Consider the following 26,839-nt stretch of genomic DNA (forward strand, 5'->3'; position numbering starts at 1 on the left):
CTTGTTGATCCGGTAGCATCTTTCAAGTCAGACTTGGACAAATTTTTAGATAGCATTCCAGATCAACCCTACATTCAAGGATTAGCTCGGTCTGCCAACTCAAATTCGTTGGTAGACCAAATATCATATAAAAATTGAAAGGTAATAAATAGACGAATTATAATCTTTCATTTTAATAGTACTGGGGATTACATTCCCTGTAGCAGTTAGAAAAGCCCGTGAAAAACCAAACCAAAAAAAAAAAAAAAAAAAAAAGAATGAAGGCCCGTATTTCAAAGATGTTAGCCCGGAAATATAGACTTTATTAATCAGCTTCAATTACATGCTGAGCAACTGTTTTTTTTTCAGAAGTAAACTATATTCGCTCCAGGTCTTTTTGATAATTGGTTTAACAGCTTAGATGCCAAAAATTGATAGCTTTTGCCAAATCAGTCTATGCATCCATTAACCATGATAAAACCATTTTCATTTCGCCCAACCATTTTGACATCACCCGTGCAAGTTTAAAATGTGCTTTCGTCGACCTCGCAAAGACGTGGAAATGCATCAATGAGGTCAAAAATCAACTAGACTAGAGCCACTATAATAGAAGAGTACGCGCATGAGATTTTTGGTCCCAAAACGTCGTTTCCATTGTACTGTGGTTCTTCAGTTCACCCCCAAGGCGGCTTTTCCTGTGTTATATATTTACTTCATTGTTCTAAAACGTAGCCAAAAAATGAATTGTGTGCATTTTTTAAAAAAATCTATCATCTTTAAGGCCTTTAAAATGACAAATTAGTCGAGCCGGAAGGTTGACAAACTCTGATAACGCAACCCTGCTTCCGGCTGTGTTCACAGGGATGCCAAAATGTGCGCCTACAACATTTGTCATAGCAAATGCCAAGATTTAATTTCTAATTCTAATAAGATGGAGTAAGAAACTCAATTTTTTCACCGAAATATTTTTGTGTGCGTGTTGTTGAGTCAATGGGATGATTGTTTCATCGCCTTTTTCTGAGATGAATTGGGCCATGTTTGAAGTTCACTTTGGCAATCCTGAAGGCAAGCACAAGGTTTCTAAGTTCAATGCACATGAGCCGGAAACGGCGATACTGAAGGGTGACTGTATATTAGCTTTTGCTAAGGCTGTTTATAATGATGATGGTGAAAGATTTTAGGTACAAGTGGAGCCTATTTTCATTACATTTGTGTTATCTTTTTTTGGCTTACTTGTCTACATTTATTCATCAAACAAAGTTTTCGAGTATTGATTCAAATATGTAATCAAACTCGACCTGATTTAACCTAATGTTACCTCCCTGGTCTGACGCATAATGTATGCCTGAAGGCGCGTTGGAATTTAGTAAAGAAGTTTATGTCCACCCATTCAGGAATGCCAAGTTCGTATCGGTGCATGTTTTTGAATGCCAACATTCTTGTTATTTGATGTTTTCAACAACACTTTCAATTTTTACTCGACTATCAATTCCATTAAACTTGACATTTTTAAACGAAGGAAATGAATATGAATGAAATTACACTTACCTCTACCTTAAGTTGAAGCTTGCCAAATGGTAGTTTAACAAAATGTACGCATCACTTTTGCCAATCCAGGGAAAGGTTGCATCAATTGTGAATCAGAACCTTCCGGATCATCTAAATTATTATATTTTACGGTCGTAGAGACTATAAAATTAAAAAAATCTTGCACCCGATTTATTTTCTTGCGGATTTCAACAATAATGAAGTAAATACATAACAGAGGAAAAGCCGCCTTGGGGGTGAACTGAAGAACCACAGTACAATGGAAATGACGTTTTGGGACCAAAAATCTCATGCGCGTACTCTTCTAATATAGTGGCTCTAAACTAGACGACACCTTGTTGTCATATCCGTCAACCTAGTCTTCAAGATTTCAAGAATTGTACCATTTTCAAAATACAAAGGTAGATAGCGTCCAGAAGCCTTTTGATCAAAATTTCCCAGATTTCAGAGTCAGGATTTAGTAGAAATTGGATGCTTATGCTTATTGGATGCAACATGCTTACACAAAATGAAAGACATATCCCACAAGCCAAAATGTTGAAAGTATTCGTTCATTCTGAAGTTACAAGCCTAGTCTCGCATTTATTTGATTCTCCCTCGTAGGTGCAACTTTTGCAGTCTGATCTAAATGAGGCGTAGTTACCAAATATACACATTTGCTTTGATTGTACTATGTAGACTTCACACTTGTTGATAAGGAGGTTAACATCAACAATGCCAGTAAAATGAAACGTATCCAGTTTGGGCAATTTGTCTCTTTAAAGCAGCGTGCCTAAAGGGGCAAAATCTAAGAGGGAGAATCAAGTAAAGTGATGATAATGTTGATGAAGACGCCTTGGGAAGTTAATCGTATTTGCTCTTCTTAAGTACTGCCTTCTAAAAAGAAGTGGAAAACAATGAGCAATGAAGCGCATTAAATCTTGTTTTCAGGTTTTTTAAGGTCCCGAGAGGAAATATGGGTGAATATGATCCAGCAGAAATCCACGACACTTCCAAGCTCAAAACACATTTATGGGGCGTTGGGATTCATTTTGTTTGGCAAATGGTTTCATTTTTCGTCTTTCTCTACTGGTGAGTATTCTTGACTTCTTTACTTTTATATCTCTTTGAAAGACGTTAGAATTTCGTCTCTAATTCCTCAAGATCGTGGCTGAATCACGAGGAAATGTACATTTCAAAACTGGGAGTAAATAGAGAGAGAAAAAAATCAAATGAGAGTAGGGGTTTTAAATTGATCTTTTCATGGGCACCTAAACCCACTTAAGCCGAGCTTGTTTGATTACAATTTTGCCAAAGCAAGGACGATGTCATCACAAAGACAAGGACGGTAAGAGGGAAAGTTGGCAACTTTTACCATGATTATTCATTCAAATGCTCTCTCCTTCAATAAAGTTTGGTACTTTTAAACTGAGAACACATAGCCCAATTTTGAGCTCAACCGAAGGTTCGTTTTTAAAACTCACCCCAGTAAATGCCCAATATGAATGAGCAGGGACCACGTGGGCAAGATCTTCACTAGTTTGTCATTCGCATAGAATTTGAAAAGAACCTTGAAATTGGTGCTCTAAACGCAATTAACGCAATTTCTGAACCTCAAAACTTGAGGGAAAAGCTGATGATATACAGTTGAGAAAACGCCAAGCCACATTTAGCCATAATGTGAATTAAATTTTAAATAGTTATCTTTGCAAAAATAGAATAACGATATGAATATGATTATTGAAAATACGAAGCAGCGTAATGCTTCAAGTACAAAATGCAAACGTAGAAAGTAGTAGGTCCGGCAGACAGGGATCAATGGTAACGTTCGAAGCGTTTGAAGCGTAAATATCTCCAAATCGTAGCAGTAGGTCATTTTTATATCATTTACGTGTCAAGTGGTTCCTTTCGAAGTTATGTTGTCATAAGCTTATGTCAGTGACCACGAGCAGGCCGAAAATTTGAATCTTATGTAGTGTTTACAACATAAGTTTGGACTTATCTCTCCAGTTCCCTGATGAGCATAGCTTTGGGCTCAAACTTGGCCAAATTCATCATCTCAACCAAATTTTGTGGTCGTATGAAGTGCATATTTGGAATAAGACAAACGGTTTAGGAAATAAGAAATTCAATGACAGTCTGCATCTCTACAAGTCCGTGGTCTAGCTTACGTTTTGACTTGGCAAAGAATCAAGGATTTTGTGATATTCGAGAGCTATTAGGTTGAATTCCTAAGAAAAAAAATGACAGTTATCATTTGGCTACAATTTAGATGAAATGTAGTTAATGTCACATACCCGCTTTTTTGAGTTTAAATAAGTATTTATGGTGCCAAATTCTTTTTGGACTTCTCTCTACATATCGACGAGCTTTTTAAGCTGATTTAGAAGCTACTACGGTGAATGTTTTAATCAATGTCACAGCATCACTGAAATCAGTCCTGTCTTGCTTTCAGCTTATTAGATGCTGTGATGAATGAGCCCGTGGACATGGAGACGGACGACGTCACGGTATTGAATAAACCCGCAGCCAAGGAGCTCTATGAACCTAAACACTACGATATGTCCAATGATCTGTGAAGGTTGGGGGGTACTAATAAATCTTAGATTCAATTCTTTCTCACCAATAACCTTGGTTTTATTTCTGTATGTATGCTGCGGGTTGATGAGGCAATAATAGCTGATGGATGATGAAGAAAGTGAAAAGAGTAATATTAATAATCGTAGAGCAGAAATAAGAAGAGTCGAAGACGGGAATTGGGACGAAATCATTCATGTCGACACAAAAAAAAGAAGCACAAAACGGCCTCAAAAGTAAGCAATTCGATGGCGTCAGTGTACAACAACCCACTTGCCTGACAGATTTCACGGGCTGATCATACACCAAATGATCTCAGGAAGCCGTTCTGTGTGTTCTTTTTACAGTTCAAATAGGATAAAAGATGGCTTTCAAGTTCTGAAGGAATGTCAAGGGTTCGAGTGTTCGGGTAAGAAACGAAATGGGTGGAAAAGATTCCTGTCACGCATTGGAGGGTTTGAGGTGCAGATTGGCTCTCATTGCATTGAAATGAATTCATTGGCCCACTCACAGGCGTTTGAGCCTATTCTTGGAGCGTTTACTGGCAATCGATCCCTTGGGCGATTTCCCATTAGTTTTTCCCGGAGTGCGACAAAATGTGTCGTCTTTATGAGATTCGCACATACACAACGTGCAAAATGAGAAGCCACACCCCCGTCGAGAACATTGGGCCGAGGTCTCGGTCACTCGGGAGGGGGCGGTGCATCTTGGACACGCCTGAAGTTGCTCTCCTGGCGCTAACTTTGAGGCCTCCTGAAATGGGAACAAGAATGAACTTAATCTCCGGCATGGTCCGAAAGCTACAAGAAGCATTCCTTTCTTTCGAGTATTTTGTCCCGGGTTTTGTGAGCTAGCTTCATGCCAAAATGAAGTAGTTGCGGCTAGTATCTTAAACATTTTGATAGATAGATTTCAAGAAGTATTCAGGAATGATTTCGATCACGGTCAGTTACTGCCAGTACCTATTAGTAGGATTTGTACATTAATATAACGAGATTTTTATCAACGTGTAATTTCTTAGGTTCTAGGGAAGCAATGGCTTGCTTTCATCAAGACAACGGCAAGATATTGTGTACATTGATAGCAAATGACGCTTGATGTTAATAAAGGGCTAATAACATCCAACAAACTTATGTTCCGTGAGTAATGCTTTCATTGCGTTTAATATCCAAAAAAATAAGCAACCCCTATTCGAAGTTTACGCATTCAGGTCTTAACAATACTGGAATTATTTTATGTCGACATCTATTATGTCGCTATGCATATTTAATATAAGCGTTATGCGGGTTGACTTTGATAGTTTTTCCAATAGGGTAGTATTAGTAGTGGGGTTAATTATCGCATCAGATGTTTCAATTGATGTTGTTTGGGGTGTTCACTTTATCTACATACTCGCATATATCCGCATCCAAAAGTAGGGTGGGGTGTTGGCGGATGTTTTACCTGCGTGAATAGTTGGTGTCGGATTTTACTCGGACTGACAAGTTTGGAATGGCCGGCGTGAGACTTGTCCTCCCGTTCTCGCTTAGCGTAACTGGGACTTAGGCTCAGAAGGTTGGACACGTTGCCCATGGCTTTCCGGGGACTGCTGCGCAACACGCTTTTCTCGGCACTCAAGTTCTCCTACATGGGAAAAAGAAAACAAGGCTACATTTTCGGGGCACACCGTTCGACCATCACCTTGGTACATGTAGATAACCTGCTCAGTGCTTTTAGCCCATTTGGCAATCGTTTCAAAATTCCAGACATGGATAGATAAATCGTTGACCAGTAAATGGGCAGGATGAATGAGAATATCTGATTATTCAGGCAATTCGGTTCCCGGGGCAAGTCTGACCTGAGGCAGTCAAGCACGCTAACGGGTTACCATGCCTTACCTAGGTAGTCACACACTTTGGAGCTTACCAAGTTGAGTTTTTGTCGGTGTAAGAAGGCTGCTTTACGTCGGACGGCCTCAAAGTCGGAATACAAGGCTTCCCGCCAAGTGGGCGACACCTGCGCCACGTGGCACAAACTGGGCGGATCCAGGTACGAGAAGCTGATGCGTAACGCCTCATACATGTTGCGATCGAACAAATGGCGCAAAAAGTCGACCCGTTCATGGTGCAAGAAATAACCCGGCGTGTAATTCGAGCGTTTGCGGGTGATTATCGAGTCAGCCGTGATTTCAAGCGAAGCCGTAGCGTCCCAAGAGCACAGATCCCGAATTTGGACCGGGGCTTTACTCTGGCTCCAAGGCCGGAGCCGCTCCAAGGGCGTGGCGGCCCGCCCCAGACTGGTGGGCGTGTCCGGGCCATGGGAGGGCCACGAATCATACCCGGATTCACTGGAGATCGAACTAGACGTGTCGGTGGCCAAGCCCGGCTGGGTGGGCGTGGCCCGGGGTTGAACCGTGATCTCGTCAAAGTCTAATAAAGTGCGGAGTTCGGATTGGGAAATGGGGGTGGAGGTACAACGGGCCAAGAGCGGCCAGGGGCGGGGCTCAGGGGCCAGCCAGCCCGGGGGAGGGGCCTGAAGACCCGCCGGGAACCCGTTCGTGCTTAAAGGCGTGACCGCCAGATTGGGGGTACCACCCGAACCGCTCAGACGACGATGGAGGCGGGTTTGCGGTCGCCGAGGCAAAAGAGGCGTGTCGGCCATGCTGACCCGGGCGATCCTCCCAGGGCGCTTGGATCAAATCCCGGAAGCTCGGAAGCACAGATGACACACTTTGACCCAGCCCAACGGCCCAAAAGAGGCGTTCCGCCTCAAATGAAGATGGACAGCGAGAATCCAAAGGAGAATCCAAAGGAGAATCCAAAGGAGAATCCAAAGGAGAATCCAAAGGAGAATCAAGGAAGGACGAGCGCCAAAAATTGGAAACCCAGAGGTTGAGTGAGTTCAGAAACGAGGACTGGCCCCGCTCAGCGTGACTTTTTCCGGGGCTAAGGCCTACATTGAGCCGGGAGGAGCGCATGGAGCAAATAGGGTAAGCCTGGTCAAATAAGGAATGAAAATAATGCCCGGCAATGAACCAGCCATGGTGAGAGTGGAAATCGCTCGTCAAACCCCATTCCTGAATAATTGTATGGTTTTAGGCCTTGGCCTTCCGCCTGGCCAATGCTCTGGATGGTGTCCAATGAAACAGACAGGCTGGGAGAGCGTCGCCCATTGCGGCTAGTATTGAAATAGGTTTGTTGGGAAGGTTTGGAGCTGCTTTCATAATGATTGCCGAGAATCAATCCTTCATTATGGCCCATCCGATCCGGGCTGGGCGCTCCATTTTTGCCTTCCAAATTATACCATGACCGGTTGCATTCAACCACCCACCAAGTAAAAAATTTAGCCTATGAAATCTAATACCATAACTAGCAATACGCCAAAACATTGTGGAATAATTTGCTTCATCATTCGAAATTAGGAAACGTGATGGCGTGTTGGCTTGTTAGCCTAGTTGCCTATCATGAGCGACGTCCAGTCGTCTGGCTCCCCTTTTTCAAGAAACCGACAGTCTCTTAAAAAATATGAATAAGCACGAACTAATGGTTAGCTTCGCTCACCGGGCCCAACTCAATCCACCGACCCTAGGTCTCCAAATCCCACCGAGTTGGGCCGGTTTAACACAGACGGTGAATATCACCCTGATCGGGTGACCGTTGATGTGTACTTTCCGTTTAATCATCAGTGAGGCCAGCTTCATCGCCCATTCTGACCTATCCCTAACTTCAGTGAGATTTTTTTCTCTGGGTCTGACCTAAAACCCATGAGGCTGAGCTCTTCCTCTGGCCAACCTGAGCTCATCAAAACAAACCTCGATTACGGACTTTCAGGCTAGCCGTTAATGGCTGCTCAGAGCCAAATATAAACAAATGCTCTGACTATACACTTAGCAAAATCTGGTTGAATAACCATAAAGATCATAACTAGCGATTGTTTTGTCATGGCAATACATCTGTGCAGTTTATTTGGGTTTCATGACCCATCAGACTTTAGCTTCAGTCCGAATGTTTGAGGTACTGACCTAAAAACAACGTTGGAAAGCTGATCTATTGTTTGTTATGTTGTGCTCTCACTGCTCTGTGGTTCTGCCTTCCAAAGCGAAAACCCAACTCAGGTAAATCAGAGATTCATTTTGAGCATGGATTTGGGCGGGGTCGAGGCTTGGGCGGGTTGGTTTTTAGCTTGCTGGCGCGACATGGAGGGTCCGCCCCTTGAGCCAGACCTGATCTTTCACACGCCCACGGGTCCCGTGGGCTCGTATCTACTGGTTTGGCTGGGCCTCTCGCCCACCTTGCACACCTACCTCCAAACCGTCCCGCCCACCCCAGACACGCTCCATGTGAGTTGGCCGGATGTGTCGGCCTCGGATTTGCGGGCATTCTGCCATGAATTGCTCCTGAGCCACCCGCCTGATCACAGCCTGTCCGTCCCGCCCACCATTCACGCCCTCTTGGCCCCCATGCCCCAGTTCAAGCGAGCCGAGCGGGTGATGCGGGTGGACCAGGTCGTGCGTCGGGCCAGATCTGCGGGTGCCAAGGCGGGTCCCTTCGTTTGCCGGTTGTGCGATAAGGTGTTGTTGTCGTCGTACGCCCTAAAGTTGCATGAGGGCGTGCACGAGGGGCGGAAACCCTATGCCTGCACTCAATGTCAACGCTCCTTCTCGCAAAAATCTCATTTAACGGTCCATGGGCGGTCCCATGACGGCGACAAGCCGTTCATGTGCCCCACGTGCGGCCAGCGTTTTTCCATTTCCTCCAATTTGAAGCGGCATTTGTTGCGGCACGAGAAAGCGGTCGAACACGGCTGGGAAGCCGACGCCTTCAATGCCACGGCCACGGGTACGGGTGGGACCCACGGTAGCATTTCGAGTATCAGGTCAATAAGAGTCAGGATGTTCAGGTGGAAAATGAATTTGCCACCCTAGTAGAGATACGACTTTTTCGGAAAGAACCCGAGAAAATCAGCCACACGAATAACGGGGGAAACAGAGCCAATAAGGACCTTTACATTTGAGTGGAGGCAGCGCCCTCTGCGTCGTCTAGGTGTCGACAAACCAATGGAGAAATTAGAGAATACGCTCTAATATGCCAGACTTGATCAAGAAGTTATTCAATGAAGCATTCCTTGCCCAACTACTGTGACACGATGAATAAGCCATCAAGTCTTCTGGGGCACGTTTCAAATCCTCTATGGGTAAAATACCGAACAACGATGTCACGTAAATAATCATTTTACAGGAGATTGTACACTATATCATTGCTCACACTTTGGCAATCATCATTTACAGGGTGGCCGAGATAAAATGCTACAAGCAAAAGCATGTATTGCCGCTTTGAAAATTGCTCTAGATACACCAGATTCTGGATTTAGGCTCTTCCATAAACACCCTTTCAGTATACAAAAGATTAGTCAAATTGATCGCTCTTGACCAAAAATATGCACAGAAAACACCCACTGTAGGCCTCACCGCTGGCAGGCTCTGTCGTGTCCCTAGAAATGACTTACTAACCTTGACTTCCGTCCTTCGAAAGTTGTTGTTCAACAAGCGTCGCAATGGTTTCAATGCAAAGCCAATGCCGTTGGCAATTGGGGCACCAATTTTGAAAGTAAATGGTTCAGCCATATAATCACTTATGCCAAAGCAAATTCTGTAACACCTTATAAAATCAATCCTGTAAATACGACTAGGAAAAGCCCAGTTTCACAAGTTTTTGGTGACTAACTTTAAAGACCTGACTTTTTCTAAACTTGCCATTAGCTTTTTTTTCTAGCACAATTGAATGGAAGAAAAAATATGATGATGAAAAGTCGCTGGTATGCTGCAAATATACAATTTATAGCTCTCTGTTTATCACCACTTGAATGTATGAAGTATCTGTAATTATACCCGTATAGGATTTGAAGGGTCTCTCAGACGGAGTGGTGATGTATTCATGGTATTAGAATATATCAGCAATAAGTTGTTCATAGGAAAACACGTTGTTGAATTCAGCCTTCCTAGTATTTCTCCGTTAGTTTGTCGAGTGCAACGAGATGAGGAAGAAGAGACTGAAAAGGACTTTAGAAAGTTCTTGTTCGGTGTTTTGATGGTACAAATCCTCTGTGATACCCGCCCACATTTTCTGTACTGAACTAAGCCGCTTCAAAGAAAGCGCCAAAAGAGTGCAAGTCTCTGCCAGGGGAGGGCTCATGATAAGGGAGCAAATTCAATGCTTTCTTCTGGCTATGATCGACTTATTCATGGGCAACATCTCATTGCCAAATCCCTCCGAAATAAAATTAACTTTTATCTAATAACCAAAGCCTAGATCTTTCTTGACATTATTGTTGCGTCTAGTCGATTCTATTCTTGATCTCGAAATGTTACCCAAGCCAAATCAATTCACATCTCAATCAGACGCTCAAACCCCGTTGGATCTCGTTGGTGGCCAGCTTCCCTGTCGTCAATGTGAGCAATCCTTCTCGTCTCGATCGCAGTTGAAAGCCCACCAGAAGATCCATTCCGACGATCCGCGGAATCAGTGCAACATTTGCGATAGGATCTGCAGCAACAAGACCGAGCTCAGTAAGCACACCCTCACGCACACGGGCGATCGCCCGCATCCTTGTGACCTTTGCGGCAAGCGATTCGTGCAGAAATCCCAGGCCAATCATCACATGCGAACGGTGCACGCTCGTCAACTGGGCGAAAACCCTCGAAAGTATGATTGCCCCCAATGTGCCAAGGGTTTCACATCCAAGTCTATCTTGCTCAAACACATCAAGATCCACACCAATGAGCGACCCTATCCGTGCCATGTGTGTGGCAAGGCGTTCGTTCAAAAGGCTCACCTTCACACACATTTATTGAGACACACGGGTGTGAAACCATTCTTGTGTGGAGATTGCGGGAAATGCTTTACGACCCAATCGAATCTGCGGGAACACATCAAGACCCATTCGGGCGAGCAGAGAAAGTTCCCGTGTCCCACATGCCCCTTGACGTATTCGAACCCAACGGATCTCAAGGTTCATATCCGACGTCATACGGGTGAAGCTCCTTTTCAATGCGGACAATGCCCAAAACGATTCCGAGCTCGCCGTCATCTCGTTAATCATGAGCGGACTCACACGGGAGCCAAGCCATTTTCGTGCCATAACTGCCACAAGACCTTCACCACGCCCAGTGGGCTGGGTCAGCATTTTAAGAAGCATGACACATGTCGACTCACGGCGTCTACAGGCGCCTTTGCTCTGGGCGGTCCGGAAGTGTCTCGCGTGGAAGTTGTGTCCGAAATAATAAACCCAGTTCGCGTGGAACCTATGGAACCACCAAGCTTGATTTAGTAGTGACTGGATTAAGATGTAGCTCTATTTTGTTTTCCTTAGACTGACCATGGAGAGAAAGGCCAGTTTCGAAGAAAAGCGTTACGTCCAGCTTCCCCCTGAGTCGGTTCATATCTTGGCTGAGACCGTTGGAATTGACAGCCTCAATCCGAATGTGTCCAGAGCTTTATCCGAAGATGTCTCCTATCGAACCCGTGAATTGGCCCATGTAAGTGTCAACATATGAAACCAAACATTGTGGTTACTTTTTGCACAAGAAGAACAAGGTGCTTTCAAAATCAACATGCATTTCACTTGATATTTTTCCAATTTTCGGTGTAACAGCTTACGTTGTCAAAATTAAAATACGGCGTGGCCGTTTTTTGAGCACGTTTTGATTAATGCAACCTCTACCACGGCTGACCATGAGGAGGACATTTCCATTTTGCCTTAGGATTTTAACCCCGTCCGGGCCTGATTTTGCATTCTACAAATTTGAGATCAAAAAGCTCCAAGACGCCGCCAATTTCAAAAACGCCAGAAACTTTAAAATTAAAACTCGTTTGACGGATAGGCGTGGTTTAGAAGCTTTTTGATCGCTCGGTCCGGTTAGCATCGATCAAAGCAATGATTACAACGATACGAAAGGGAACACATTTTACCCTCTCTATCCAGTAGTTTCATTGAAATCCTCTCACGATTTTTATCCATCCACTTCGTTTCGCAGGTCTGCGGGCAATTCATGCGGCATAGCAAACGAAAGACCCTGACCATTGAGGACATGAATCGTGCCATGCGTTGGTACAACGTCCAGCCAATATACGGCTACGAGAGCTCGGAGGACAGCCAGCCCAACTTCAAGTTCGTCGAAGAGGCGGACGTCTTCGTTGAGGATGACGAGCACGTTAGTCTCGAGAACTTGGCCATGAATAACACGCCTTTAGATCTGAACCCGGAACCGTCTGTGACAGGTAATGAAAATCTTCAAAATCGGTGGTGCTTCCATACTTCATACATCAGCCCATTTTGGTTGCGATTATATTATGCCACTTTAGCTCGATTACTTGTACCGTCGTTCGGAAAAGAACATACTTGCAAACCTGAATATGATTTCTTTTCAATTGGCATCAAGTGCCACGGACTCTGATCTAATCAAGGGAGCGAAGGAAGTGAAATTTAGACACCATCTCTATTCAATATTGAAATCGAATCGAATATGTTCCGTTTTCAGCCACGTGGATTGCCATTGAGGGAACACCAGTTTCGGAAGAGGACCCAGCCAAAGGGATTGAATACCCTCAGAACGCAAATCTCTCCGGACCACTCATGCAGTACTATCAGGCTACAACCGCAGCCATTCTGGGCACTTCCGAGGCCACATTGTCAACTCTGCTCGAGGACATCAAGTCCAACCCCAAGATCTCGCCCCTCCTACCTTTCTTCATTAGTTTTATTCGCACGGGTATTCAAAAGCATGCCGACGACAAATTGTTCACGACACGGATCTTGGACCTCATCCAGGCTCTTTTCACCAATCCTTATCTAAACTTCAGCCCGAAACCCTATGTACGGCCAGTTGATCTGATAATGATTTGGGGGTTGGCATCTCATCAATCCAACTGAAATACTATTTTATTCTTTCTTGCAGTTGAGTCATCTGGTCACGGCCTTGTTATCGACTTTGATCACGGACCGACGAGCCCCTCACAATCGTCCGAATGGGGAACTTCCTAACAATGTCAGTGATATTCACTCCAATGACCTCAACTTTGAGCACGTGTCAACCGCTGCCCGCATCTTGAAGCACGTGCTCGACAAATGGTCCACGTCAGTCAACCAATTGGCCGTTCAAACCCATAAGGCTCTCAAGGACTCTCTTATGGACGAGAAAACCTCGTCTCCCAGCCAATATGGAGCATTATACGCCTTGTACACGCTCTTTAAATCTGATTTCGAGCCAATCTTGAGCATTTACATCCGCAGATTGGACGCAGAAATGACAGAGTCATCAAGAGACCCCCTAAAATTACGGTTATATTCGTTGGCTCGTGATTTTGCTTTGGTCATTTTGAGACGACAAAACAAGTTGGGAGAGGGTCAATCCGATGGTTCTCGACTCTATCAAGAATTCTACGAGTATTTTGGCGATTCATTGGCCATGTTTCCACTAGTTCCTGTCCCACAGGTAAATCTGCCTAAAGCGGATCTGATTGGGAAACTCAAGGTCAAGAAGTTGGACGGGCTCAAAAATGGGGCTGTAATACAGTCCTTCTCGCCCGTGACTTCTTCGTCATCCTACAATCAGGGGACGGATTTCCAATATTTCGCAAATTGTGAAGTGCCCATGGACATCTTTGAGAATGACTCTCTGGAGAATCAAGTGCCTCAATCGTCTTCCTCATCCACCACACCCACAAATAGTAAGCGACTCTCCAATCGAATGAACACGTGGTTCGAGGTTGACACCGAGTGCAAACCAGATCGCGGACAGATCATCCTGAACTTTGGACTGCCCACGCCCTATAGCCAACTAATGAATCGGGCTAATGCCCGACAGATCCAGCCCAATGGTCTGGCCATGCCCAATCCCTACACACCCTGCGTTGGCAGTCGAATGAATCAACCATGGACGTCGCCGCGGTACAAGGCCCAACGGCTCCTTTGCGGCTCATTGAGCTCTTTGTTATGAACCAACCGAGGAGGAATGGAGATTGAAATGAACCAATATTGACCAGGAAAAACTTAACCACTATGTTTATTGATTGGCCATTGAATGCGACGGGATAAAGAATAGATGAAATCGGTAGAGACGGAAAAGATCGGCGTGATTGCAGCGCTCATCTAAAACGAGATATCCATGTCATCGGCCTTCCGCTTGACCCCACTGGGCGGGGTTGGAAGAGGATTGATCTGAATCTTGAAGGCGGGTGTTTGGTTCCCACCAACGGCACCCGCAGGCACGCCCATTTGAAATTTGGCTGCGGGTGCGCCGCTCGGATCTGCCGCATTGATCTTAAACATGGGATTGACACCACCGCCCCCTGCGCCCTTCATGACCGTGAATGGTACTGCACCACCTTGCGTTTGTGGCAGTACCATTTTAGCTTGGGCGGCACCGGCTTTGCCGTAACCCCCTGCTGCGGGCGTGCGACCTTTGGGTTTGAATTTCATGCGATAGTTACAAGCGGTCAAGCAATGGCGATCAGGCGGGAGCCGTAGACCGTAGGATGGCCGTGGAATGGGTAAAGGCTGGCGGTTTTTAACTCGAGCCGCATCCAGAAGCAACTCGCGGCTTAACGGGGCGGTCATGTTTTGCTCAGAATACATCTGTACGGCTAATTTCACGTCTTCCACATCGATGACCTTCTTCTTGGCATGACCGGACACGATCTTGGCATCTTGAAGGACATCGGTCACGTATCGATACGAGTACTCGAGCAACTGATTGATCACCTTGGCCTCATAATCGAGAATACCCATGTCCTTGAGGATGGCCGCCATCACTTGTCCATCCTTGGGCAAGGCAGGACCCACGGTGTGAGCACTGCTGTGTTGCCGCCCATTTTCAAACTTGACGGTAGGACCGCCCTCATTTCGCATATTGTCACTAGCCGCCATGACGACGTATCACGGTCGGAAAATTGTTTTTGTCCGGAAAAATGAATAAATGCACGATCGAGAAGGGACTGACTCTGGATGAAGCTTAGTGCTCCTCGCTAGATGCCATATGCCGCATGAGGTTGGTAATGAATTTTTCCATCTTCTTGACATCTTGAGCTGCATCGGATTTGTACAAGAGACACACGATATCGTCGGTCATCTTCATTTCCAAAGAGCCACGCACATGATCGTACTTCAAGGTATAGCGAGCCTACAAGAAATGGGAAAACCAAGGGCATTAGTCGTGGGTCATGGTGGCCTGAGGCACAGTCCATCCAGGTATTCGTAGGAATTTCAATATTTCAAAACGTTAAAGGGAATAATGATGAGCCGAGTACGTTCCAGTTAGAAAATCCCAGCTGAGCCCGGCCCAATTTTACGATCACTCAAAAGGTCAAGTCCAGGTGGAGCTAGTTTCATGGCCAACACCCATTTCAGTTTGGCTCGTTGCTAAGCGATTTCGTCGGTAGGGCCACAACGGCCGTTCCGGGACAATTTGGAGTCATTATTATTTTTTTTGTAGGTTCATGTCCTCCCAGAAAAGCCGGAATTTTCGCAATAAAACTGAATAATTCCATGTATACCGGTGGACGAAATTTCCATCGGTAGATATTACATTAATTACCAACCACCATGCCATTAGATGTGACTGGTTGGTCGTAAGCCTATATCCCGCTAAATCTATATTGCCTCTAGAGCCTGGCCGTTCAACATGTTCCGTTTTATCCTGGGCTGATATTTAGGCATTCGAGAAGGGAATCTCATCTCATCTCCCCTAACCTATCGCCGAGCAGTATCTGCTGTTGCCTGAGTGCCAATGTCTGCAGGGCTCAGATGTAGAGAGGAAACCTAGGGAAGGTCAGCAAAAAAAAAATGTTTTGGAGAAGACTTTTCGTGCAAGTTTTCTTCAGCGGACCTCGGTAAAAACCCATCAAGGGCGATCGAGGACGTCTGGGAAGTATGGTCCTGGCGTAAATTTAAGCAGTTAAAAGTCAGAGGCCTCCAATGTCAAATATACTTTCTTGTCAAGAATTCAGCTTATCATCCCATTTAAAAGGGCTGGAAAAAATCAAAAGATGCTTGCTTCGATAGCAATTAGATGGTCAAAGCCTGGGCTCCAATTGAATAGCATCCAGACATCGAACCAACCTCAACTGTTAGCTGGTCAGTTAGGTGGGCCAGGTCAATGAAATCATGCATGAAATTTGTCGACATATGACATTCAGCTCCAAACCACGCTCAAAAGCTCGCTTGATAATCTCCATGAACAGGCACTTCAGTGTACGCGAGTTTCCTCCACGCCCCTATTTGAAGACGTCCTGGATGACACTCAAAGCATCTAAAACCCGCCCAGTCCGAATCCAAGCCATGAGCGAGGAGGACTGTGGCCCACAGGCCTTGGCCAGGAATTCGATTACCATCGAACGTTTCATCTAGTTAACACCAAAAGTAAAGCCAGAAATTTCCAAAGGGTTTCGGTGTAAAAAGAAACATCAAGTCTAATCGCATTCTTTTCGCGAATTGAATTGCCATCAAATTGCAGACTTTGGAGGCACATGTAAATTTCAACCACTGATGTATTGCGGTTACTTACTTTGGTGACCAAAGCGAGATGGATTAAAAGACCAAACAACGCGATAGATTTAGCCATTGGATGAATTAACCTTGAGATATCCAGTCAAGCAAGGAGTTAAACATACTCGTATAGGCTGTTGTTTTGGTTACATTCAGGCCTCTGACCACTTCTGAACAAATTTGAAATGTCTCTCGGCACTTCCATCCCGATATCCTCTAGCATGGTGATACACAATCTGATCATACCATCCACCAAACCATTACCATGCTAAGCCACGAAAGAAGCTTCAACAGAACCAGGTTTCTTGGAAATAATTGGATCTTCCAAATTCGGCCGTAAACAAGGATAACAACGTTTCAAATGACCTTGAGAGTCTCACCTGTTCGGGTTTGACAACGAATTGGGCGACGCCACTTAGGATCCGTGGCTTGAACGTAGATTTAGAAGGAAGGTTGAATTTCCCCTCCATCCATGTACTCTGCTTAGAACTAGACATAGAAGCCATTGAGAGTGAGAAACAGTTGTTCCCACCCTCTTGAGTGGGCTGTCCCTCAAACAAATGGCCAAGATTAAACGTAGATATGTAGTGGAGGCTTGGTTCGGGCATGAGTGTTTCACACTGTGGTCGCGTGCTTGAAACGGTTGTTGATTTGATTATTTCACTACTAGATACTCGATCCGTGAGAGTGATTGACGCCAGAAAAACGATCATGTTGGTTCAATGAAGCAATATTTCACCTTTTTTATTATAAACTGTATACTATGCCATTCATTATCCTTTGATATACCACGGTACCGTAATCTTTTTATTGCAGGCTTGATACATCTATTTTAAGGTGTAGGACACCTCCAACAAACTCAGCGCGGTAAGTGTTATACATTCGAATACGACGTAATGCTTTAAATGTAATGATTTTTCCGTGGTGGAAGAAAACGTTCTTATTTTCCCCTTGAAATAAGAAGGCTATGGGGGTGGCTTTTAAATTTCAGTATTCAAATGCAACATTATTAATATAAAGTTTGTTGTCAGGAATGGTTTTGTTGAGAAACATTGCGGAACCGGATAAATCGTTCGTTTCCTGGGGCATGTCTTGATGTCTTGTATGAAGGGGAGGAAAAATAAGTACTCCATGGCGCGAGTTGTGGTTGCAAGGAAACCATAAACTCCCATCGCGTTTCAGGAAAACACCGTCATCCTTTAATTATTCACGATAGACAATGCAGCACAAAGGTATAATACTAACTATCATTCGTAAACGTACTATGCAGAAAGAAAAAATAATGTTCCGGGGTGTGAGGTTCTAGAAGCCTTCTTGGAGAAATGTTTCTTCAATATCAGAAAAATGATTAGAGAGACACCCTCTCATTACACATAGGATATGAGCTTCTCAACGACTCAGTAGAGGAATGGCCCACGTCCCTCGTGTGTGACGTTACGTTTTTCCATGAAAATGCTCAGTTGTTGCACGGTGAGTGGCTAAAGGGGATGCTTCTTGATATTTCGCCGATCATTTGAAATCTCCAGAGTGTGTTCTGAAGGACAGAGGAAAGTTAGTCTTGCATAGAAGACGAACTGAAATTAGCCTCTCCTCGTCCTCCTCACACCAAGCAGCTCCCACGACCTTGAGGAAAAGAACCGAAAACCATCATCATTTTCTTTCATGCTACCTCCCCGGCCTCCATACCCCTCATCTCCACGACCTGTATTCATCCTCAGGTCATGCTTGAGAAGCACCAGAAGATGGATTTCTTTCCTTTTGAGGGTACCTCACCACAAACACGGCACCCCGAGCACACGTCCCAACGTAAAAATCGCGTGTATGGCAGCTTGGATATCCGAACGCAGAGGGAGCCCTTTGTGGATGTTGGATGATCGGGTCGGACACTGAACACGAAGAACGAGAGAGGACGAGCATCCGACGACGGACGGACGACCGAGGCCGCTCCACACATAAATATCAAGCCCGAAGCTGCAAGACTTTTTAGTTGAGTCCATCGTCGAGCAGTGCGAGGAATATCACACAAGTCCCCCGCATTGATCTTCAGCAGGAGGACCGATGAGGATGAGGATGGAGAGGAAGGAATACAAGGCTGTGAAAAATTCGCCGCACCTGCTCTGTCTGCCCTTTCTCCTTCTGTTTGTCCTGACCCAAGGTAAGAAGACCATCCAGGATTCATATTGGAACCCTATTAGGGTTTCTTCCTAAGTTGATGAGGGTTGTAATTCATGATTCGGTGTGGTTGGTGTATCCTGAGAAGAGCTGGCTTTACCGCCTAATGTTATACGACGAGCCACCGACTACTTCACCTGGCCCTTTGTGTTGTATGGTCCTTACCTGCTTCCTTTTATGCGTCATGACACATTCTCAAAATCTCAAGTTTTCATTTGGATTTCCAGATCGGGGCAAGAGGAGAAGACACCCCGACGTTATTGGATCTCTCACCAGTTCTCTCTGCAAGACAGAAACGGACAAGGGAGTTACTTCAATTGACCACCAAGGGCGATTTCGGAGTCGGTGAGGTAATATTGCATTCCACTTACTGCTCCGTTGTGTCAAATCTGCCATTAAGTCTTCGTTCGCAACTGCCAGTGCATTCGCAATGCCACTGGTCGTCGAAATGGATCCATTTTGTACCAACCCTCTCATCTCCAATAGGTGTGACCGAGCGGGAGTTTTCCGACGAGATTCGTTGGCAGCACTCCGCTGCCCGACTGTCTGAGTTTCGACGTTTACGGGCAGAAACTGTGATTGGGGCCGAAATTGTCAATAACTGTGATGTTTTGTCAGTAAGTTGACCTTGCTCGAGGAGCCATCACATAGCTCAGGCTGGCCAGCGTTGACTGTTTATCTAATTCTCCTTGTCTCCTCCAGAGCCCCGTAAGGTTCTCCCAACATCTTCACGGAGCGAGCCTGTTTGTCCCGACGGTGGAATGCAATGTGAGAGGAAAATGCATGGACAAAAAAAACTCTTCTGCGAGCGAAGAGACCTGGACTGTGCAGATGGGTCGGTTGAAGGAATGCTTGCTCAGTGAACAGGACCCCAACAGAGACCCGATTGCAATCTTAGCCAATGTCAACTGCCGTGGCACTGTTTCTGCCTCGGCTGATGGAACGAGGATTCCGGGAGGCATTTGAACCCTGCTCAAGTGCCACAGAATGATCACCATTCACTTCCATTGGGGCTTCAACAGCGACAACATGGACGGTGTACAACACCATTTTAATGGAGAGAAGCAGAAACCCCAATGGATGCAGCATAGGGATCGTTTTTATGTCTCTCACAAGTACACAAACTACTTTCCGCCGTCCAGGAACTCCACCGCCGAGGTCACGAGGTCGGTTGTGTGTTTTCCATCACCAACAAAAGAGGGACCCTCAGTATTGGACGAAGGCACTTACGACTATTGTGGGCCGAGATGGGCTGAGGCTCGATTGATCCGTAGAGCGTTTTGCCAACATCACCGACGGATCTGTCATTGGCATCGAGCTCCCTATCTCAGAGTAGGCGCAACAAGCAATTCCGAGATGATGGCTGATCAGTTCTTCGTCTACGATACCTCCATCAGCGCTCGCTCTGACGTGTTTCCCATTTGGCCGTACACTTTGTATTATCGCAATGCCCCCACAAATGTCACGGGGAAACGCTCAGAACTGCCCCTCCAGGTCCCACCCGGTGTGGGAGATGGTCATCAACGAACTTGACCGGCGAAGATGAGCCCTAGCTTTGAGAGAGAAAATTTGCCGGTTGCCACATGAGTCTCCTCGTGTTCCAATATTCAGTCGCCACACAATTCGGGTCAATGCTAAGCACAGACTTCAAATCGCCATTTCGAGACCAATCGAGCTCCATTCGGGTCTCCACTTCCACGCCTCGTGGCTCAAACAGAACAAAGATTTTGTGGAAAGAACTCATCGAAATTCATTGACGAGATGATTGATCGGAACGATGTCTACTTTGTCACCACATGCTTTCAGGTATGACACGCCAGGTCAGCTCGATTTCAATCATTATGTTTATTAACCGACTTCTTTCTCTTCGGTCCGTATAGGTCATTCAATGGATGCAAAATCCCACCGAGATCCCGCTCTCCGGGATTTCTCCGAATGGAAAGAGAAATGTGACGTTAAAGGCCAGCCTTTCTGCTCCTTGCCCAACGGCAATGCCCAGCTGAATACCCGAGAGCTGAAGGGGAGAGACCCTCCGTCTGCACACGTGCATGGAATGTCCCAAGAACTACCCATGGGTTTTGGATCCTACGGAGACGGATATTCGTTCAAGTAAAACGGTTCCCCCGCAAATTTAGAAATCAAATTTATATACGCCATTAAACCAAACTAGACGGATTCAACCGGACTGGTCCGATTGTGACAACGCTATGAAAACATGTATCTAAAGGATCAAAATTTTTACCACGGAGAAAAGGGCAAACTGAAATATACGTTTCCAACAAAATACACGTCCGTTGTAATCTTGATCAAATGATTATTTGCACTTTTTAATACAAGCGTACCATCCCATTGATAAGGTAGACATTTCGTCCGCATCAAATTCAAATAAGTGTTTAAATAACTGTTTGAAGTACACGTCATCGGCTAGAGAGATTCAAGGATCCCCACTAACTCTGAATTTTGATAGAAGATACTGTTGCATCGCCGAAAATTTCAGTTTTGATCTATTTGGAGGGTGTATTTTGGAGCCGATCTTCCCGAACTTGAGGAATGAGGAACTAATGTAGGCGTTCTTAATAGAGATCGGAAAAAAGCTCGATAAATAGTTAATGACGGAAATTTCACCGAATTGATACAGCTTTTTCTTCTGTTTTTCTCATCATATTTCAAGAACAAAAGCATGATGAACTGAGATTTTTGGAAAAAGTCCACCGACATTCCAGGTTACGTTTTTAGCCATTACATCATTTCGATGGCATCAAACGATTCATGAAGAAGCTCTGAAGGACAGATGTGGATACGTAAGTAACTCTCAGAATGAAATAAAAAGGTTCTTAAATGGCAAAGGTTTCAAAAAACTTTGAGCTGGATCCAAAATAGACTATGGACGACATTTAGCCGGCATTGACATTTAGGCCAATAAACGCGTTATCATTTTCCAGGGTTGACGACGTTAAGCCATTTAATGCACTAACGAAACATTCATTTCAAAGTGGAGTTCTTTTCAAGTGGAAAAACAATTCAACAAGATTTTTTTTTTAGATCGTACATCTAACGCATGTTTATATCGTTCATCTATTATCTTTCGGTTTCGTTGTGATCTGAATGGTAGTAAATTGGATATTTAGGTAGGTAGGGGTAGTTAGGATTGCATTACATTGGTTTCACGGCAAAAGGTGTGAGGCCATTCATGATTGAGTTTGAACATGGTTTGGTTTCAATGTTGATGGATGGATCAAGGGCTAGAAGGACTTGATCCACTCTTTCTTCGAGGTGAACTCAAACATAGACAAAAAATATCATCATTGTTATTTGAGACGTGGGTCGTTCCTCGTGCGACCTCTGCCTCTTGGGCCTGAATCGATCTCTTGGGCCCTCTCCGTCGTGGGGCCTCATAGGACTCTCTCACTTGATGAAGAATATTGCACATGAGATCCTGAAGTAGTTGGCGGTTTGCAATTGCTCCTCTAACCAACGAAACACACAACCGAGAGCTCAGAGAAGGTGTTCATGCGCACGTGGATCGTTGAATGATTGGAAACAACGTGTCCATTAAGAGCTGAAACGTCTGGAACTTGACCTCACTTGGCACGAAATCCTCCGAGGCTTGATGGCTGCGACTGATGGGCTTTTGACCAATTGTTCGTAATTAGCCCTCATTATCTGAAGAGCAATGACCTCCTTTCTCAATAGGGACAGATCGTCTTCTTGCTTCTTCTTTTGCTGTTGCCACAAATTGGATGTAATCAATGGACTTTTGTAGGACGGTGGCCTTGCTGACCTTATGACTGGAACAGAATCCCAAATTATTCATCGCTTTTCCTTCAATATCTTGAGCCTTTGACTTACCCCTCCAGCGGAGTCCACTTGTTGACAAGCAGGCACAAGATCTTGCAAGTAATCGTAGCCTTTCTTGATCGCATCCCTCCGCTTTGTTCCGCTTGCGTGTGTGAGCTTCGCGACGGCGTTCCTTGTACGAAACCGACGTGGACGAGGAACGAGCTCCACTTGAAGCCGATCCACCATTTGCACCAAACATTCATAGGATGCGAACCTCCATCCGAGTCCTCGTCATCCCGTAGTTGGGTTATTCCCAATACGAGTATCGTTGGGGTATCTTGGATTGTCGTGTCCACGCCTCCATGGAGGGATCCAGTGGAACTAGCGCGACTCAAGGATGGGACTGCGATGGCGTAGAATTATACTTGGAAGCCATGGCCAAAGACCAAACGCAATGGGAGGAAAATTTGATGTGAGAACGCTAGAGCCAGTTTGACACACGTTAAAGAGGAATCCTTGTAATTTTCAAAATGATTCAAACAAAGGGAGCTTCTGTCACATAGGGAAGTTATCGGAGTGTATCAGCCATTGTACACATATTCGACCCAAACATACATATACAACTGTTGCTCCAGGGTGGCTGGGTCAAAGTCCAAGGATGTTCAAGGACGAATGAGGCAACCATTCATGCTCACAATTACTCGAAGATAAGAAGGAAATTGAGGGACAAGAAGATTGCATTATGGTGTGTATTCATAGACTTAGCGCCAATGCTGAGATAAAATTTGGCCTTATCACGAAATCCCCTACAAGTCGACAGCTTCGATTTCGGCTTTCCATCCATGGTCTTTTCATGATAAGGATTTCTTGGCTTTAATTCCGGATGAGCTTCTACGTAGGGTCTTTGTAGAAGAGATCTTATTTTGGCACAGTCCACTTTCGACAAAGTTTCAGATGCTCACGGGAAAACTGATGTATGTCTGACGGAAATATGCCAATCCACTTCATGATCGGAACTGGCAAAAGTTCTTGGCTCCACGTCATAGGTAACGAACCGAATCGATAAGTGCACAGGATCTCTAAGCCAAAGGGATCCCCATCCATCAGGGCCAATACTGGGATTTTCAAATGAGTCCAAAGATGGTACCAAAAACTGCCGGGTATTCAAATCTGGTACCCCTTTGCCTGTGATCACGAGACAGGGGTTGATAAATCACGGCAAAATTGTCATCAGCTAATCGTTGGAACACTGCATCTTTTTCGACGACTAGTATGAATTTGGCATCGGAGGCGAGTTGTGAAATACCAGTTATGTCTTGTGGAATTGGCGTGGCATGAAATCCAATCACTTGGATCCCTTTGCGTTGTGAAAGACAATATTGCCCATGAAAAGCCCTTTGGAAGTGCTTAAGATCCTTAGATGAAGGCGAGGAATTCGAAGCATGCAGGCTATCACCTTAACGCACTCATCCACGGCGACCTAACATTTAGAGACTTGATAAGGTTCACTCAACACTATTGTATTCTACGTTTCATACTTCACTTTTTTTTTTTTACTCTGATAATGTGGGTTTTAAAGCGAAGTAAAATTGCCCTACCTGAGACCGATAGTGGTTGATATGTTGGTAGTAGAGCTCCCGCTTGTGACGAAACTGTCTGGTCAAAGAGTTCCAAGATGGACCACAAGGTTAGCACTATCAAGGAATACTTGGTAGCCGATCCACGGTTCTCCAAACGTGTCGTTATCATTCGGGACGCACTTAAATTAGGTCGCAAGCCATATCCAGGGTGATATTGCACTTGGGACCAATCCGAGTAATCGGGGTAAGTGAAACCTAAAGGTGCATCTCCTTGGACCATTCCATTTTGAATTTGAGAGAGCAAGAGCCCTTCAATTTGTCCCACCACTCTTTGGTAACGTTCCTCGTGGCTCATGAAGGTCCAAGGACAGACCATAGGGGGAAATGAGTCTGAAAGTGGACGGTTTGAACTTTTAATGCGTCTAAGATGTCTGGCCAAGACGCTTCAGAAGAATGGACCGGAGATGAAGTGCCCAGAACATGGTCGGTCAGGGCAAGTTCAATTTCAACCTGGCTATCATTGAATGAATGGTCTTTGTTAGAAGAATGGATTGGCGATGAAGTGCCCGGAATGTGTTCGGAGGGAGCAAACTCGACTTCAATCTCACTAGCATCAAGAAACGTTTCAATGGAATCGGAGAGTTGCACTGAATCATCATCACCACACTCAGAATCGACCCCCAATATTCGATCTAAACTTGCTCCAGAGTCAGAGTGAGGCGAGGATGGGATATGAAAAGGGGAGGAACCAGGAGCTGCCATGTATCTAATTGATTCGATTTCTTCTTCTGTGTGCTTGTCACACTTTTTTAGATTTGTTTACATTCATAATGGGTGACGAGCCAACTTTCAGTGTGACTAGAAAATGTTTACTGCCAGCCTCATGATTTGGCTTTCATTTTCGAGCACATCCTTGTGTTTCTCACTGAGATGATCAAAGAGGTACAGTATACTTTATGAATAAAATGTGATTGATGAATGGCATCACAAGATTCTTGGATCAAAGTGTGCAAATGACAAGGACTAGTGCTGGGGCGAGTCCGGTAAAAGTTGGACTCAACCCGAGTCCTCTGGTGTTTTGACTTTTTTCCGAGTCCTCTGCCGGACTAGAGTTACTAGAGTCAGGTCAGGCAAAAAGACTCGTTTAGTGAAATTGAAACGAAAAAAAGGTACTTTTTGACTAGTCCGGACTCAAATCCTTTGGAAAATAGCTTGACCGCTGTCAGATCTTAAGGGCGGTTCATGTAAAATAAGGTAGTTGGAACTGGGATACCTCAGATTAATGCGTCAAAAATTTACGGAGCTAGATTTGTCCAAAGGATGTTTCAAAGGAATGGACCATCTCCTAATTTCAGATGTTTCAACTTGTTTCAATGTGCATATTTTTAAACATCTGGCATATTCACTCAAGGTTGTCATTATTTACTTACGTAATATTCTTTAAAATCAGTTTTTTTTCGGATCAGCTCTACTAAAAAGGGATTATTTGCAAACAATATCTGAGGGAATTGGCCCTTGGCCTGCTCATCACTCTCTGGAGTTTTAATTTAAAGATTGTACAGACAGAAATGTGAATAGAATGAACCATGGCCTCTAGTATGATGATAGCAAATCCAACCAATATCAGTGACCTTTGGATGGTCCATGTCGTTTGAAACACACCACATGTAAGATGATTAATGTTATGTATGGGTCACATTTTTTAAATTCGGCTTGAAACTAAAACACGTAAATCGAACGAAGTTCATCCTGGTGGCAATGACCGCTCCATCCAACTCAACCCGGCCTTTTGGAACAAAACCATGAGCCACCCACCCCCACCAAAACAGCCGTCACCCTGTCCACCCTGGACTGTCATTGTTGCCAGTGTCTTCTCCGTCACAAATTTACATTGAGGGGTGTCCAAGCTCGAGCTAATCGCTGACATTCGCCTTGAGTCCCCCCAACCTGGTCAGGCGCCAAGTCTTCCAGCCTGGATCTCAAACCCTTCACAACCAATCCATTCCTCACCAACATACCTCTAGCCCATTCTACGGTCCACTGAACTTGAACGAGTTATATCCCGACTCATCAGACCCACCGCCCTAACGCATCAATCCACGTCACCCTGAGCTGAACGTGGAAGGAAAAGGCGAAAAGTGAGCCTGAAGGAGAACGTCGCTGCCGTGATTCTCGGGGAAACTGAAGAGCTGAGTCAGGCTCAGAACCAGACGTAGAGCGAGGGTGTGTGGATAGACGTGAGCTGCCGTTCAAAGGGCCGTGATTGAGCCAAATCCGCACCCGTGATGTCACGATAGAGTGGGCTGTGAGTCTGTGAATCGCGATTTGGGAGTGCTGGCTGAGTGCCCCCCCCCCGTCCATTGCTTGGTTGATTGCTTGATTGTGCTTGGGCATCATGACGGTCTTGACCACGTGGGAGGATTTCGAGAAGGCGGCCGAACGGCTTTACTTGCAAGATCCCATTAAGGTAAAATGGGCGTGATGAGACGGGGTCCGTGGTCCGTACTCTGGGTGGGCTGATGGAGGCCCGGCTGACCCTGACGGGTTGGATGAGCTTGGGGGGTGTCTCTTTGGCGTTCGATTTGGGTACACGACACGCCACCACCCGTTTGATGTTTAGATTGGTTAACCTTTGGATCGTCAGGTGGCACTTCCGGCCCATGCAGTTCTGTACTATTAACATTAAGGCTTATTCTCCACACGCC

General features: G+C 45.1%; 6 protein-coding genes and 1 pseudogene across 8 annotated transcripts in view; 4 read left to right on the plus strand and 3 right to left on the minus strand.

Annotated features, from left to right (window-relative positions):
• Positions 1-4,226, plus strand: part of LOC131884270 (protein cornichon homolog 4-like) — an 11,590-nt gene extending 7,364 nt beyond the window's left edge. Inside the window, exons 4-5 of the mRNA XM_059231989.1 lie at positions 2,458-2,598; positions 3,962-4,226. Coding sequence (XP_059087972.1) covers positions 2,458-2,598; positions 3,962-4,085 — 265 coding nt within the window. The 3' untranslated portion in view covers positions 4,086-4,226. The remainder of the gene's footprint in view (positions 1-2,457; positions 2,599-3,961) is intronic.
• On the minus strand, positions 4,119-6,949 carry LOC131884267 (F-box only protein 43-like). The gene is made up of 3 exons (XM_059231986.1): positions 5,989-6,949; positions 5,527-5,706; positions 4,119-4,836 (listed from the first exon to the last, which is right to left on the minus strand). Exons 1-3 carry the CDS (start codon positions 6,721-6,723, stop codon positions 4,591-4,593), a joined length of 1,161 nt encoding a protein of 386 aa, XP_059087969.1. The 5' UTR covers positions 6,724-6,949; the 3' UTR covers positions 4,119-4,590.
• A 1,080-nt stretch (positions 6,950-8,029) lies between these two features.
• LOC131882969 (TAF6-like RNA polymerase II p300/CBP-associated factor-associated factor 65 kDa subunit 6L) lies at positions 8,030-15,013 on the plus strand. Its single transcript, XM_059230278.1, has 5 exons — positions 8,030-8,176; positions 11,431-11,596; positions 12,095-12,338; positions 12,599-12,933; positions 13,016-15,013. Exons 1-5 carry the CDS (start codon positions 8,121-8,123, stop codon positions 14,054-14,056), a joined length of 1,842 nt encoding a protein of 613 aa, XP_059086261.1. The 5' UTR covers positions 8,030-8,120; the 3' UTR covers positions 14,057-15,013.
• Positions 8,183-11,431, plus strand: LOC131882971 (zinc finger protein OZF-like). 3 transcript variants are annotated; one of them, XM_059230280.1, is made up of 2 exons: positions 8,183-8,918; positions 10,460-11,431. In XM_059230280.1, exons 1-2 carry the CDS (start codon positions 8,201-8,203, stop codon positions 11,386-11,388), a joined length of 1,647 nt encoding a protein of 548 aa, XP_059086263.1. In that variant the 5' UTR covers positions 8,183-8,200; the 3' UTR covers positions 11,389-11,431. The 3 variants fall into 3 exon arrangements, with proteins under 3 accessions (XP_059086263.1, XP_059086264.1, XP_059086265.1); XM_059230281.1 differs by having other exon boundaries at positions 8,183-8,906; XM_059230282.1 differs by having other exon boundaries at positions 8,183-8,900.
• On the minus strand, positions 14,095-15,276 carry LOC131882978 (transcription initiation factor TFIID subunit 9-like). Its single transcript, XM_059230291.1, has one exon. The coding sequence runs from the start codon at positions 14,983-14,985 to the stop codon at positions 14,209-14,211; it is 777 nt and encodes a 258-aa protein (XP_059086274.1). The 5' UTR covers positions 14,986-15,276; the 3' UTR covers positions 14,095-14,208.
• A 3,390-nt stretch (positions 15,277-18,666) lies between these two features.
• On the plus strand, positions 18,667-20,909 carry LOC131883367 (chitin deacetylase 1-like; annotated as a pseudogene).
• Positions 20,910-22,326: 1,417 nt separating this feature from the next.
• On the minus strand, positions 22,327-22,944 carry LOC131883368 (max-like protein X). The gene is given in 4 exon segments (XM_059230824.1): positions 22,327-22,503; positions 22,505-22,563; positions 22,629-22,707; positions 22,709-22,944. Coding segments are annotated over 4 exon segments (420 nt in total). The 5' UTR covers positions 22,814-22,944.
• Between the last annotated feature and the right edge of the window lie 3,895 nt (positions 22,945-26,839).

Source organism: Tigriopus californicus, chromosome 7 (genome assembly GCF_007210705.1).
Source record: "Tigriopus californicus strain San Diego chromosome 7, Tcal_SD_v2.1, whole genome shotgun sequence".
Classification (NCBI taxonomy): domain Eukaryota; kingdom Metazoa; phylum Arthropoda; class Copepoda; order Harpacticoida; family Harpacticidae; genus Tigriopus; species Tigriopus californicus.

What these genes read in the sequence shown, in the direction of transcription:
- LOC131884267 (XM_059231986.1), bottom strand. Translation starts at nt 6,723, where the DNA reads ATGGCCGACACGCCTCTTTTGCCTCGGCGACCGCAAACCCGCCTCCAT. An exon ending in ACCGACAAAAACTCAACTTG is followed by an intron (nt 5,707 to 5,988) that starts GTAAGCTCCAAA and finishes TTTCCCATGTAG; the next exon opens with GAGAACTTGAGTGCCGAGAA. An exon ending in GACACCAACTATTCACGCAG is followed by an intron (nt 4,837 to 5,526) that starts GTAAAACATCCG and finishes TTCCCATTTCAG; the next exon opens with GAGGCCTCAAAGTTAGCGCC.
- LOC131882969 (XM_059230278.1), top strand. Translation starts at nt 8,121, where the DNA reads ATGTTGTGCTCTCACTGCTCTGTGGTTCTGCCTTCCAAAGCGAAAACC. An exon ending in AAAGCGAAAACCCAACTCAG is followed by an intron (nt 8,177 to 11,430) that starts GTAAATCAGAGA and finishes TGTTTTCCTTAG; the next exon opens with ACTGACCATGGAGAGAAAGG. An exon ending in GAACCCGTGAATTGGCCCAT is followed by an intron (nt 11,597 to 12,094) that starts GTAAGTGTCAAC and finishes TTCGTTTCGCAG; the next exon opens with GTCTGCGGGCAATTCATGCG.
- LOC131882971 (XM_059230280.1), top strand. Translation starts at nt 8,201, where the DNA reads ATGGATTTGGGCGGGGTCGAGGCTTGGGCGGGTTGGTTTTTAGCTTGC. An exon ending in GGGTACGGGTGGGACCCACG is followed by an intron (nt 8,919 to 10,459) that starts GTAGCATTTCGA and finishes CATCTCAATCAG; the next exon opens with ACGCTCAAACCCCGTTGGAT.
- LOC131882978 (XM_059230291.1), bottom strand. Translation starts at nt 14,985, where the DNA reads ATGGCGGCTAGTGACAATATGCGAAATGAGGGCGGTCCTACCGTCAAG.